This window comes from Mustelus asterias, chromosome 2 (genome assembly GCF_964213995.1).
Source record: "Mustelus asterias chromosome 2, sMusAst1.hap1.1, whole genome shotgun sequence".
NCBI classification, from domain to species: domain Eukaryota; kingdom Metazoa; phylum Chordata; class Chondrichthyes; order Carcharhiniformes; family Triakidae; genus Mustelus; species Mustelus asterias.
The window spans coordinates 139860179-139872797 of NC_135802.1; the positions used below are offsets into that span (position 1 = coordinate 139860179).

A 12619-nucleotide genomic window follows, 5' to 3' on the forward strand; every position below is an offset into this window, starting at 1 on the left:
TATTCTTTTAATTTTTTTTTACACCAATAGTTTCAGCAGCTTTTTTTTTGCATTGGAAAGAGCTGCGTACATAGAAAATTACAATGTTAATCCTTTGCGGGGGAAAAAAAAAGGAACATCAACTAAATTTTGAGAGCATGTATCATCTGAGATTCTTCATTATTCACAGGTCATCTCAGTAAAGGAACTTTTCAAAAGATTGTATCAAGACTGGGCTTTCTCAACAGGAAGGAAACAACGCAAAAAGGGAAAAACACCAATGAAAAGATTTGCCCACCTCAGATTTTTTTAATAGTGCATTGATTCTTCGAGAATTGTTCACAAAATAACTTTTTTTAGAAAAAGAAACTTGTCTAACCAAATGTTTTACAACCCTACATATGAAATGAGTAGCTTTTTGCTCACACTTATTGTTCTTTAAAAGGTAAGAATATGGAGAAAGCACAAAGGGAAAGGTGCATTAGCGTGTACAAAAAAAGTATCTACGCATAAGGAGGAATTCCTTATTTTTTTGTTTAAGTCTAGCTGATAGCAAAACAGCACATGTGTAACTGCCAGTCGTCTCCAGTCCAAAACATTTTGCCAATCCACTTGGCCCCTCTAATTCTAAATCGCCCACCATCCCAAATCAGAGAATTCTTCCAACTTGTTGCCTTTTTTTTTTAAAAAGTGAAAGAAATATCAAGGTATAAGGATACTGACAGACACTAGTCCTTTAGGCAGATGTTTTGCTTCAACAGACTGTGCTAGAATCAAATTATGCCCATACAGGGCTAGACAAACCATCCCGCACAAATCCTGTGCTATATATTTAATTTACCTCATCAACGCTCAAGCATCTGATAATGAATCATGCCCCAGCCAAAATAAATTGTGAAGCACTCTTTATTGCCACTTACAAGTGGTTGGCAAGTACACGTGTGCTGGTGACAATGAAGAGTAGGGTTCTTTGGTGCAGTTAGCCCATTTTCTTTTTTTAAAAAAACTATTTTAAATAATGGATAATATGTACCAATAAGAATTCTGCTGCTACCCCTGGACAGCAGCTGTCTGCCTTGCCAACACAATCAAATATGGCTCTATAAACAGGTGTCAATAAACAACCAATAGATTTACGGGGCTCAGACACTGTCTGAATCTCTTGAGCAATGGATGCAACTCTGTGTTGCAGTGGAATCCGATTGTAGGTAAAGGCAAAGACTGGTTGTCATAAGGACAACTGCCTGTTGTCAGGGCTTGCAGATGAGTTAGTTGGTCTTTCTGTTGGTGGATCGCTTGCCTTTCTTCAGTGCCAGTTTGTTCTTCACATACCCACGCTTTCTTTTAGAGGTCTAGGGCATAAAGACGGACAGTATTACAAATGTGCAGCTCTCATGTTCATACATAGTACTGCCAATATTTAACACTAGTTTAGCACATTCATTAGAAAATAAAGGCTTTTTCCTCATCTTTCCAGACCTTTTCTTTGGTGAGGGGGTTGGGAGCTGGCAGAGAAGGTGGGGGGGGGGGGGGGGGGGGTGAGTGAGTGTATGAAGGGAAGAGATTTGCTGGGAAAATCCACTATTAAAACACCAAATGACTAGGGGCACCAAACCAATAAAAAAGTCTGGTTATACTTGGGCAGTTGACCCTTGCCATGAAAGACTGAGCTGCAGGTTGGATTTAGACATTGAACGTTTTAAGACTTCCTTTAGCTTGGTTTCTTCACAACCCGAAACAATATTCAGCAACATATTAATTTAGTGCAACATTTGGGGGACCAAAGCAAGTCTTTGTTATGTACAATTTTCTGTCCTCAAAGGGCTATCCCACCTTTTTTGATAAATACTTCTGTTTGGGCACTATGTTAGTTACTCTTGGTTTATGGTCAAGTTTCTCTCTGTTGTCCAGCTTCTTGACTTTGTAAATCCTCACTAGCCAGTGCTCCGAGGTGAAGGCTTCTTCAAGGTGTTTGAACTTGATATCTTTGTTACCAATTTCAGCATTTCTAGTGCGATCGAATCCTGGTGGTGTTCTGAAATCCAGCTGCAAAACAAGCATTACAATTTAGTGCTACTTTCCATATTTCTAAACTGTTTCTCAGTTGGTAGCGAGACACAAATTAAATTCGCTCAAACTCAAATCTCACCATCCTGCTCAACCACTACCCCACATCAAACCTTCCACTCCAAGCTTCTTGAACCCATCACTGCCCAATTCCCACCCATCTCTCCCTTCACTCTTCAAAATCCTTCATTCTGGTTCTCTACCCAGCAAGATTTGAGATTTCACTATCCAAAGCCATCAACTATATACCATATGACTACAACTGCACTGTACCAACCCTCTTCATTCTTGTTGACCTCTCCATGGTCCTCAAATTGGTCAACCATCCCATGCTCCTTTGCCAATTTTCCATCTTGACCCCATTCCATAGTTCCACCATTATATGTCTTACAATCAATTCACCTCTTGTGCCCAAGACATACCCAATGGAAATGAAGCTTCTATAACTACTTCCCTCCTAGTTTTCATCTGCATACCGTCCCTTGCTGATGAACTTCCATATATATGTTGATGGCATCCAGCTTTACCTCTTGATCACATATCAAGTCCTGAATGAGTCTCAATTTTCTCCAACACAAGACCACTGCTGCGGTGAGGTATGTGATAATGTGGAGCTAGAAATCTTATGCATTCTTTCATCCCTTCTGGATTCAACTTTGAGATGGTATATTCACTGACATGCCAAGTTTTGCCCTTCACTAACTCCAGTGAGAAGAGCACTGGTTGAAGCCAAATTGATTCATAAAATGTAATAAGGTACTAAAACTTTAGAATCATAGAATCCCTACAAGTGCAGGAGGCGGCCATTTGGCCCATTGAGTCTGCACCGACTCTCTGACATAGTAAGTTACCCAGGCCCGCCACCCCACCCTATCTTGGGAAACTTAAGGAGCAATTTACCATGGCCAATCAACCTAACCTGCACATATTTGGACTGGGGAGCACCCAGAGGAAACCCACGCAGATACAGGGAGAATGTGCAAATTCCACACAGTCACCCAAGACTGGAATCAAACCCAGGTCCCTGGCGCTGTGAGGCAGCAGTGCTAACCGTGTCACCCAACACTGAACATATATATCACTGCTCACACTGAAGACTCCATCAGAACTACACCACCCATTTCCTCTCCTATTACGTTAGCCTTGCCCATTCATCCTCCAGTTCTTACTGGCTACCTGTTGTCCCCGTGCATCAATTTCAAGATCTTTGAGAAGGAATCTTATCTCTGCATCCCAGCTCATATACTGTCCTCTTCTGACCTTGGACAGAATATATCTCGCTTTCCATGATCAATGATAAAATTCTTTAGCCATCACGCTGAGAATTCTCTTCCCTAAGCTCTTTGCCTTTATATAACTCATCTACAAAGAGTTCCTTAAATCCTATTTCTCAGTGAACCTCTTGTTACCTACAACTAACTCTCCTTCCAGCTCCTGTCGGATGTCACCATCCTAAAGTACACAAGAGCCAATTCATTGCGAAGTACAGTCACTGTTACTTAAGCAATCACATCTGCCCATTTTAAATAGCATGGCCCCACAAACAGCAATTTGATAATCAAATAATCTGTTTCGAGATGCTGATTGAAAAAAATACTTGTATTTATACAGTGACCATCAGACATCTTTAGAGTCAATGAAGTATTTCTGAAGTGTAGTCACTGTTGTAGAAAACGTGTCAGCCAATTTGTACACAGCAAGCTCCCACAAAAGTAATATGGTAATGATCAGCTACTGTTTTATTTATGCTGACTGAGGAATAAATATTGACCACGACAGCCCAGATAACTTCCCTGATCTTCGTTGAAATAGTACCATGGCACCTTTTAAACCACCCAAGGTGCTGAAACCCCCATTTTTCAATTTAATGCTTCAACTGAAAGATTGAACCTTTGTCAGTGCATCACTCCCTCATTCCTGTACTCGAGTGTACACCTCAATTATCCTGCTCGAATCCTGGAGTTGGATCTGAAGCCAGAACTTGAGTGAGTGTACCACAACTGATGCTAATTGAGGGATCAACATTGGCCAGGATACCAGGTTAAATGCCTAATTTTTCATTAAATGGTGCCTTTATGCTCACCTAAGCAGGCAGACATTCAGGGTCTCGGCTCAATGTCTCATCTGAAAAGCGGCATCCCCAGCACTGCAGCCTAAATTATGCTCGAGTCCCTTGAAGGGAGCTTGAACCCCCTAATTTAAGCTTCGGGTGGGTGTGCTTACAATAAGCCAAGTGGACTCCAGGGGATGGTGCATGCCATAGGGGTTGGAGGTACTAAAAAGGATCAAATACAGGGTTAACAAAAACAGAAAATGCTGGATAAACTCAGCAGGTCTGGCAGCATCTGTGGAGGGATAAACACAGTTAACATCGAGTCCACATGACTCTTCTACAGAACTGAAGAGGGATAGAAATATGATGAGGGGGTTGTCATAAAGAGAATACTTTTTGATGTGTTGCAGCCATTACACACATTTATAATTTAAATTAGCACACTAGGTTTTCAAACATCAGTAAGACTAATGGCATAATAGTTTAGAAATCACTGTCCAATTCCATTCAAGAAAGTCTGAAAGGCTCTTATGTGAAATGTGTTTGTGTAGTCCTAACCCCATTTGTTTGTTTGCAAAAGGCAAGCGGCACAATAAGACTGAAGTTATGCTTCGAGGCACAGGATGGTTAATGAGGGAATACCCCTGGAGCAACAGACAGTGCTCCACTAAGATTAGGACCGAGACACATCGTTGGGGCAAAGCAGAGGAACTTAATTCTGCATCTCATTATTCTGATCTGGGAGTGCTGGATGCTGACACTAAGTGTCTGAAATGAAAAGTGTTTTATTCCCCAGCAAGGTTCTCTCACCTCAAGAAGCACCAAAAAAAAAATGTAGAGGTGCCCGAAGAAGCAATGAGCTCATCCTTACTGATCTGAAACTCATCTAATTACTTCAATGTTTCTGAGTTTCAGGAGAATATTCATCCTGTGCAACTGGTTTAAATGAGGTCTTTTACACTAGCCAATTGTATTTACATTCACAAGGATGAAACAATTTCATAGAAATATTCAATGCTTTGCGCAAGTAATGACTCATTACACACTTACCTGCATCTCTCCAAATCTGTAGTAGGACATTTTGTACATGAGACAGTTCAGTAGAGTTGGAGAGCCAGCCTTATCCACACGGAACTCTCCTTGTGGCGTGAAGTAGTCACTTTCCTAGGAGTTACAGCGCAGTTCTTAATTAGCACCGGCAGCATAAAGACAACTTTTAAATACATTAATAAATGTCTGACGAGCCTTTAACCAAAATGCATCACTTTACCCGGATGTCCTTTGGATGCTCTCCTTCTGCTATTCTGACCATCCAAAGGAACTTGTTGATGTCATCACCAGAATAACCAATCACTCCACCAAAGATGATGAGCACGTAGTCCACATCCAGACTGCGCATTATCTGGTAGGCTGCACTCTCATTGGACGACATCGCTTTTCCAACCTGAAAGATAGAAGCAATCAATATTACAGAATTCCATTACCTGACTGAACAGTGAAAAAAACGGACCAAAAATCTATACTTTCATATTTCAGAAGCCGTCATTTACACCTCATCTCCACATTGAGTGACATGACTGCTCAGAAAGGCCAAGCAGCCTACTCGACCTCTACCAACATTGGTCTGCAATTCATTGCTAGGCGTGGGAAAGTGAAGCCCACAATGGTGCTCCATCCTTGTGTGGACAGACCTGTTTCCACTGTTCAGTTACTGGACAAGAGGATGGAAGGTGGAGTATTATAACCACTTTGGTAGAAAGAAAATGGAAAAAAAGGATTTTTAATCTTTTATAAAAAGGTGAGAGTCCTTGTACTTGAGTCACAAAAAGTTAATATACAGGTACAGCAAGCAGTTAGGAAGGTAAATAGCATGTTAACCTTCACTGCTAGGGGAGTTGGTGTATTAGAGTAAGAAAGTCATGTTGCATATCCTGAGTTACAGCCTCCTTACTCAAGGGGGTGCAATAAAGGTTCACTAGATTGATTCCTGGGATGGTAGGCCTATCCTATAAGAGATTGGGTGGAATGGGCCTTTTTCACTGCAGTTTTGAGAGAATGAGGTGCGATCTGATTGAAATATATTAAGTTATGGGCCTGACAGAGTAGATGTGAAGAGGTTATTTGCCCTGCCTGAAGAGCTAGCGGTCATAGTCTCAGAATCATGAGTTAGACTGGCCACTCGGGACTGAGGTGAGAGATTTATTCACTCAGATGGTTGCAAATCATTGGAATTCTCTGCCCTAGAGGACTATGGAGGTTCAGCTGATCTTATTCAGGACTGAAGTCGACAGATATTTGGGAGTTAAGGGCTGAAGGACAGGGTGGGAAAATGGAGTTATGAAAGTTCAGCCATCATCAGATTGAATGGCAGAACAAACTTGAGGAGCCTTACAGCATACACCTGCTCCTATTTATGTTATGAAGTGACTGAAACCAGAGTTTACTATATAAACAATAATCTTCAAATCCTGCATAATTATAGAGGCGGTGCCAGAAGAATTCAGGATTGCAAAGGTTAATATCCCGGTTCCAAAAAAAAGGGGAAGAGGATAAACCTGGCAAAGACAAGCCTCATGGTGATGGGGCAACGTTTGCAGACAATAATCTGAGACAAAGACCATTGTCAAGTTTCAAATAAATGAAAACCAGAACCGGCTTCACAAACACAAATTCGCATCTGACAAATGTAAATAAGTTATTTGATAAAATAACAAAGGGTTGATGTTGAGCATATGAACTTTCAAAAGGCATTTGATTAAATACCACATAATAAACTGGTTAGCGCAACAGATTGCCAAGGGGCTAAAGGGACAGCGGCTAAAAAATTGGCCAAGGGACAGAAAGTAGAGTAGTCATGAACAGTTACTTTTCAGATGGGAGGGTAGTACACAGTATTCCAAAAAGGAAAAGCAGCATCTGTAAGGAGAGAAAAGAGCTGACGTTTTGAGTCCAGATGACTCTCTGTCAAAGCTAAAAGGCACAGAAAGTGGGAGATATTTATACTGCAGTGAGGGGGAATGAAAGATGAGTCATAGCCATAGAAACCAGGGGAAAAGACTGCCAATAGCCGTCCACAGAGAGAATAAAGGGTGTGAATGGCCAAATGACAGAAGATGCAAGCCATGACAGACGAAGATGTGTGGGGGGGGGGGGGGGTGGAGAGAAGGGATGGGACAGAAGTAGAATGTAGAAAAGGGGAAGCGGGAGGGAGAAAAGGTAGGGGAAGCAGGAGGGAGAAAAGGTAGGGGAGGGGGATTAAGTAGGGGGAAAGAGTTGGGGGGGGGAAGCAAAATGAAGGAAGACAAGAAAGAAAGAAAAGGTAGAGAACAGTAAAAAAATTAAATAAAATAGAATGAAAACAAAGGGGGCCAAGGTGGGGTAGAGCAAATCATCTGAAGTTGTTGAATTCAATGTTAAGACCGGAAGGCTGTAAAGTGCCTAGCCGGGACAGGAGATGCTGTTCCTCCAGTTTGTGTTGAGCTTCACTGGAACATTGCAGCAGGCCAAGGACAGACATGTGGGAATGGGAGCAGGATCGTATGTTAAAATAGCAAGCAACCGGAAGGTCAGGGTCCTCACTGCACTCAGGCCGAAGGTGCTCAGCAAAGCGATCACCCAGTCTACGCTTGGTCTCTCCGATATAGAGGACACCACATTGGGAGCAGTGAATGCAATACACCAAATTGAAAGAGATGCATGTGAAATGCTGCTTAACCTGGAATGAATGTTTTGGACCTTGGATGGTAAGCATAGAAGACGTAAAGGGACAGGTGTTACACCTTCTGTGAACACTGCCACAAGTATACAGTACTGTCTGCCACGGGTCAGTATTGGGACTATTGCTCTTTTCAACATATATTTGAAGGCGGCATGAAATGTAGCAATTATGAAGGTAGTAGAGTACAGAAGGAGCGAGATTGACTGATGAAATGGCAGAAAAGGTACGTGCTACAAGATGCTGATCGTTTTGGTATTCCTCCTCACTCTTGGGACTGTTTATTGCACCAAAACAGGAGAGTTTTGGAACAAAACAAATCAAGGCAGAAGTGCTGACACTAATGTGTATGTGAAATGTCATGAGGTTTGTGGAGCCAGTAATTCCAGACAATTCTTGTGCAACTCTCTGCTCAAAACATTAACACCACCACCCATATAAGGTAACAAAAGCCAGGCCTGAGAGATGAAAAAGTGTCTGATCTACTTTTGCAAAATTGGTTACTGCCTGATGAGCAAGTGATTCACTTCTGTTTTTAAATTTGAATATGGAGTCAAACGGTCACTGCTCAGTTTGCTTACCAGTGCAATATGGCTGTTGTTCCACGTATTGTTATCCACCAGAGTTGTCCGATTTGCCATTCCTGCAATCTGATACCCATAATCCCACCAAGACATCACTCGAACATGTTCATCTGTATTTTGTCGCAGCCAATAATATGCCTCGCGGAAGTCATCAAGGATATTGCGTGTGCTTTAAAAAAGTTGAAACTGTTAATATCAAAATTATTTTACTTTTGTTATTTCACGGGATGTGGGCTTCGCTGGTAAGGTCAACATTTATTGCCCATCCCCAATTGCCCTCCACCTTCTTGAACTGTGGCACAGTGGGGCAAAAATCTATGATGATACTCCAATGCAGTACTGAGGGAAATACAAAATACTGGGGCGGCACAGTGGTTAGCATTACTGCCTCACAGGGACCCGGGTTCGATTCCCGGTTTGGGTCACTGTCTGTGTGGAGTTTGCACATTCTCCCAGTGTCTGCGTGGGTTTCTTCCGGGTGCTCTGGTTTCCTCCCACAGTCCAAAGATGTGCAGGTTAGGTGGTTTAGCCATGTTAAATTGCCCCTTAGTATTAGGGGGACTAGCTAGGGTAAATGCATGGGGTTATGGGGATAGGGCCTGGGTGGGATTGTGGTCAGTGCAGACTTGGTGGGCTGAATGGCCTCATTCTGCGCTGTAGGATTCTATGTGGTACAGCTGCACTCAATGCTGATCGGAAGGGAGTTCGAGGATTTTGATTCAGTGACAGTGAAGGAATGGCAATATAGTCCCAAGTCAGGACGGAGTGTGGCTTTAAGGGGACCTTGCAGGTGGTAGTATTTCCATGCATCTGCTGCTTGTGCCCTTCCTAGGCGGTGGAGGCCAATGTTGGCGACACCTTCCATCCCTCTGCTCGTGATTAAGGTGTGGCTGATTGGATGGTAATTGGATCTGTCCAGCTTTTTGCGGATAGGACATCCTGGGCAATTTTTCACATTGTCAGGTAGATGCCAATGTTGTAGGTGTACTGGAACAGTTTGGCTTGGGGTGCAGAGTTGCAGAGTCTACAGTCCTATTGCCAGGATGTTGTCAGGACTCACAGCCTTTGCAGTATCGTGGAGAGTAAAACAAGTTGGCTGATAGAGGTGTATAAGATGTTGAGAGGTATTGATCGAGTGGACAGTCAGAGGCTTTTTCCTAGGGCTGAAATGGTTGCCACAAGAGGACACAGGTTTAAGGTGCTGGAGAGTAGGTACAGAGGAGATGTCAGAGGTAAGTTTTTCACTCAGAGGGTGGTGGGTATGTGGAATGGGCTGCCAGCAACGGTGGTGGAGGCGGATTCGATAGGGTCTTTTAAGAGACTTTTAGATAAGTACATGGAACTTAGTAAGATAGAGGATTATAGGTAAGCCTAGTAATCGCTAAGGTAGGGACATGTTCGGCACAACTTTGTGGGCTGAAGGGCCTGTATTGTGCTGTAGTTTTTCTATGTTTCTAAGACTGGCATCTGTGATACTGGGGACCTTCGATGGAGGAAGAGATAAATCATCTATTTGGCATTGCTGGTTAAAGGATTGCTAATGCTACATCTTTGCCTTTTGCACTGATGTACTGCGCTCCTCAATAATTGACAGTTGGGATACTGATGGGGCCTCCTCGTCCTGTTATTGGTTTAAATGACCAGCACCATTCCTAACTAGATGTGGCAGGACTGCAGAACTTCATCAAAATGGTTTAGTTGTTCTGATGAAAGGTCAAAGTCAATGACCTGAAAAGGTTAATTCTGTTTTCCTCTACACAGATGCTGCCTAATGTGTTGAGCCTTTCCTGCAATCTCTGTTTATCCTACATACTACAGATTATTAGTTTGTATAATTGCATATTTTGATGCCTGCTGATGTGTCTTTCCGGGCAAAGATTCAAAATGACAAGTCGTTGCTACACAAACTGACTTCAGGGCTAAGCAAACATTCATTTCTGGGTATGTTATCAGCTGATTGAGAGACAGTTAGACATTGATTGCCAGGATTAATCAACAACATTTATGATTATATCGTGCGATTACCAGGATGCTAGAAGGTGAATTTGATGGATTTCGTCTCTCTTCATCTCTAATTCCTGTGTTCCAATGTCACTGGATTTTTTAAAGCTGCCATGTATTTTTATTGTTAGTAGTCGAGTAAACTGGCTTGTTGGGCTAGGTGCTGCATACTAGTGACGTGTCGACTAGTTACCGGCTTCGCACGCTTGTCTTTTTCCTGAGCTTTGAATGGTCTAGTGACCTGAACACCACAAGGTCAGAAATCCAGAGCGGACTCAGCCCCAAGATTGCCGGTTTTGAGACACTACCTGTACGTATTTGTGCGCACATGCTATCGGTGAACTGTTTCCAATTTCTTGACATCACAATCTTTTTGACTCTATATTTCAAGATTTCCACTAGTAGAGATTTAAAGTATAATTCAATATGTACTGACATTGGGTTTTAAAATGTGCATTGATATTTAATCACTTAGTGGCATAATTGGTATAGATAGATTTAGAATGATTTACCATCTCCTTGGAATAAAACTCTCATGACCTATCTATGCATGGCCTGCCCCCCTTTTAGAACTAGTTATATTCTAGTGGGAACTTCAAATCCATGGAACTCAAAGATTGGGGTGACTCCCAAAGCTAGGTTTCATGATTTTGATGATCTTTGAATACTATCTGTTAATCCTCTTTGCTTTTAATGATGCAAAACTTGTAGTTATGTACTGTAGAGCCCACAGTACTTTCCACATGAGGCCACACAGCTTCTTGGCTTATTCTTACTGAATTTGAACTTTAACATTTAGAAATATATTTGCCCAGAATTTGAACATCATGTTTTCATTGGAGATTGTTGAGTCTCTCCTGAGATTAACATCCATGACGTCAATGGAAATCAGCCTTCCCAATATTCTTGTTGACTTAAGTATGATGTTTAGCAATACAATGATATTTGGTCAATTGGCAGTTAAGGTAGTCTATCTTGTATTAATTTGGAACCAGTGTATCCCAGGTTGCTGCTTTATGGTCTATTGGATTGCCCTGGCAGAAAGAAATTGCAACTATACTTCACCGACATTTCTATTCAGAAATTCTTTCTTCCTGTGCCACATGCAAGTTGACAGTATAAATGACTCCCTTTCCAATCACTGTCGTCACTGGCTTGTTTAAAAAAAAAATCAGTGCTGGCAAATTGACAGATTCTATCCCCCATGTTGACCACTTTTGCCAGTTGAATCAAATTGCTCAACCTCTCATCTTATCCAAACATGTTGATTCTCCAATCCCATACTCTCACCTTCACAAAGAACACTAACATTGATGCTTCCTAGTTGCAACTGAAACTCTCATTTATGTTTTTAAAATCTCAGGAATTGACTCCCATTTTCTACAGTATAAACTTCAGCTCATCCATAACTCAGCTGCCCACGTTCTATCCCACAGCAACTTGTTTCTAACTATCAAACACGTCCTTGAAGTCCTACATAGGTTCCATTGCACTTGTGCCTTCAGTCATCTGGGTCCACTTCCTGGAATTCTTTCCTAAACCCCTCAGCCTCTCTATCTTTAAGACCTTCCTATTCAACCAGGCTTTTAGTTTCTGGTGCTAATGTTGCTTTAGTTTGGTGTTCATTTTTACCTGATTAAATCCCCATGAAATGCCTAGGAATTGTTTTTTTCAAAACTTCAAAATGCTATCAATGCAATTTATTGATTTTGCGATTAGGGACTAAAGACTGTCAAGATCTACTATTTTAGTTTAAGAACCCAACAGACTGAACAAAGTGCACAAAGGCTCAATCGATTTAAAACAGCAGTACTGTGGATTGAGATAACTATTTCAGCCCCTTTTCCCAATCTCATTTAAACGACTGATTCTATTCTACTGCAAATGTTAATAATTTATGTATTTTCATTGTTACTCTTCCACTAAATCTTAAAGAAACTACCATAAATGGGGGACTTTGTCATGTATCTATTAACATCTCTTCACATAGATTCCTAGAAGGTGATCATTGTTTTTCTTTAAAAGTGGGCATATTTCCAATAATATGGCCTCCCAGGAGATGGAACAGCTTAATAAATGTTGTTCAGCTGCTGGAGTTCTTCCTGTAATTTCTGTTTGCTTGATGGTGCTAATGCTTTTCACTACACTGCAATGATTGCCAATCACAGAATGGCTATAGCACAGAAGGCGGCCATTTCTGAACAGCTGTTTATCCAATTC

General features: G+C 41.7%; 1 protein-coding gene across 1 annotated transcript in view; it reads right to left on the minus strand.

Moving 5' to 3' along the window:
• The window catches only part of stt3b (STT3 oligosaccharyltransferase complex catalytic subunit B), a 113043-nt gene continuing 100424 nt past the window's right edge, over positions 1-12619 (minus strand). Inside the window, exons 12-16 of the mRNA XM_078242159.1 lie at positions 8396-8567; positions 5370-5543; positions 5150-5263; positions 1813-2025; positions 1-1331 (exon numbers count right to left, since the gene is read on the minus strand). Coding sequence (XP_078098285.1) covers positions 1248-1331; positions 1813-2025; positions 5150-5263; positions 5370-5543; positions 8396-8567 — 757 coding nt within the window. The 3' untranslated portion in view covers positions 1-1247. The remainder of the gene's footprint in view (positions 1332-1812; positions 2026-5149; positions 5264-5369; positions 5544-8395; positions 8568-12619) is intronic.